The sequence below is a fragment of the Cyprinodon variegatus genome, unplaced genomic scaffold (assembly GCF_000732505.1).
Source record: "Cyprinodon variegatus isolate N-32 unplaced genomic scaffold, C_variegatus-1.0 Scaffold705, whole genome shotgun sequence".
In the NCBI taxonomy this organism is placed as follows: Eukaryota; Metazoa; Chordata; class Actinopteri; order Cyprinodontiformes; family Cyprinodontidae; genus Cyprinodon; species Cyprinodon variegatus.
In genome coordinates, this window is record NW_015151158.1 from 198,309 (window position 1) to 200,311 (window position 2,003).

General features: G+C 39.3%; 1 protein-coding gene across 2 annotated transcripts in view; it reads left to right on the forward strand.

Annotated features, from left to right (window-relative positions):
- eif5b (eukaryotic translation initiation factor 5B) overlaps window positions 1-2,003 on the forward strand; it is a 43,259-nt gene that overhangs the window by 12,153 nt on the left and 29,103 nt on the right. For both annotated transcript variants that reach the window (XM_015394714.1, XM_015394716.1), the window contains 3 exons: window positions 1,325-1,456; window positions 1,532-1,608; window positions 1,680-1,844. In XM_015394714.1, the coding sequence (XP_015250200.1) occupies window positions 1,325-1,456; window positions 1,532-1,608; window positions 1,680-1,844 (374 nt within the window). The remainder of the gene's footprint in view (window positions 1-1,324; window positions 1,457-1,531; window positions 1,609-1,679; window positions 1,845-2,003) is intronic.

The window sequence follows — 2,003 nt, forward strand, 5'->3', positions numbered from 1 at the left end:
ACCAGCTCCACCAATCAGCAACCAGAGTCCACTTTGACATCCTGCCCAGTTTGATGCTGCTGCTAAAAGATTTCCTGATTGGTCAAACCGATGCTAAAGTAGAACTTCCCATGATGCTCCACATTCCTCATTTAGGGAAGAAAGGGATTCTGGGAAGAGTTGTTAGAAAATACAACTTGTTTCTTGTAATATTAGGACTTAATTCTTATACTGTTGCGACTTTATTCTCGTAATTTTACGACTTAATTCTCTTAATTTTATGACTTTATTTTCATTATGTTTCGACTTTATTCTCGTAATTTTACAAATTTATTCTCGTAATGTTTCGACTTTATTCTCGTAATGTTACGACTTTATTCTCATAATTTTACGACTTCTTGTAATTTTACGACTTTATTCTCCTAATGTTACGACTTTATTCTCTTAATTATATGACTTTATTCTCGTAATTTTACAACTTTATTCTCCTAATGTTACGACTTTATTCTCCTAATTTTACGACTTTATTCTCCTAATTTTACGACTTTATTCTCGTAATTTTGCGACTTTATTCTCCTAATGTTACGACTTTATTCTCTTAATTATATGACTTTATTCTCGTAATTTTACAACTGTATTCTCCTAATGTTACGACTTTAGTCTCCTAATGTTACAACTTTATTCTCGTAATTTTACAACTTTATTCTCGTAATGTTACGACTTTATTCTCTTAATTATATGACTTTATTCTCATGTTATGATTTTATTCTCGTAATGTTACGACTTTATTCTCGTAATGTTACGTCTTTATTCTCGTAATGTTACGACTTTATTCTCGTAATTTTGCGACTTTATTCTCCTAATGTTACGACTTTATTCTCTTAATTTTACGACTTTATTCTCTTAATTTTACGTCTTTATTCTCGTAATGTTACGACTTTATTCTCGTAATGTTACGACTTTATTCTCGTAATTTTGCAACTTTATTCTCGTAATTTTGCAACTTTATTCTCGTAATTTTGCAACTTTATTCTCGTAATGTTACGACTATTTCTTGGGGGGAGAATAAAGCCATATATTTGAAAAAGAAGCTTGAGAATGAGGGGGAAAAAAGCTAATTTCAACAAAAGTGGCTGAAAAATGAGGAATTCGGGTCATGCCTGTGGACGGTAGAGGTCACGAAGGATATATATATATATATATATATATATATAGAGAGAGAGAGAGAGTGAGAGAGTCATTGGTACTTGTTGTTGGCATGAAAATCATTTCTAAGATCATTATAAAGCATTAAATTAGTCATCCCTGTCTAAACCCTGAGTGACTAACGGCTGCTGGTTGGCAGGATGAGCTGGTGAAGGAGCTGAAACAGACCCTGAGCTCCATCAAGCTGGAGGAGAAAGGCGTTTATGTCCAGGCGTCCACGCTGGGCTCCCTGGAGGCCCTCCTGGAGTTCCTCCGGACGTCCAAAGTCCCCGTGAGTGTCTCCCTCTCTCTGTCTGCCATCCGTCCTCTCCTGCAGCTGACCTTTAACCCTCCCTGTCTCTTTCAGTACGCCGGCATCAACATCGGCCCCGTTCACAAGAGGGACGTGATGAAGGCGTCCACCATGCTGGAGCACGACCCGCAGTGAGTCGGCGCCCCCTCGCTGTCGGAATGAACCCGGACACGGAGATCGATGTGTTTTGTGCTGTGCGCAGGTACGTGGTGATCCTGGCCTTCGACGTGAAGGTGGAGAGGGAGAGCCAGGAGATGGCCGACAGTCTGGGAGTTCGGATCTTCTCAGCAGAGATCATCTACCACCTGTTTGACGCATTCACCAAATACAGAGAGGACTACAAGAAGGCCAAGCAGGAAGAGTTCAAGTAGGAAAACACGCAGTTTATCTCTATAGCTCCAATTCACATCATGTCATCTCAGGTCACTTCCCAGATCAACCAGATCATCCAGTCAGATTGATTCAAAGTAGGGCTGCAACAACGAATCGATAAAATCGATAAAAATCGACTTTTAAAAGCGTTGGC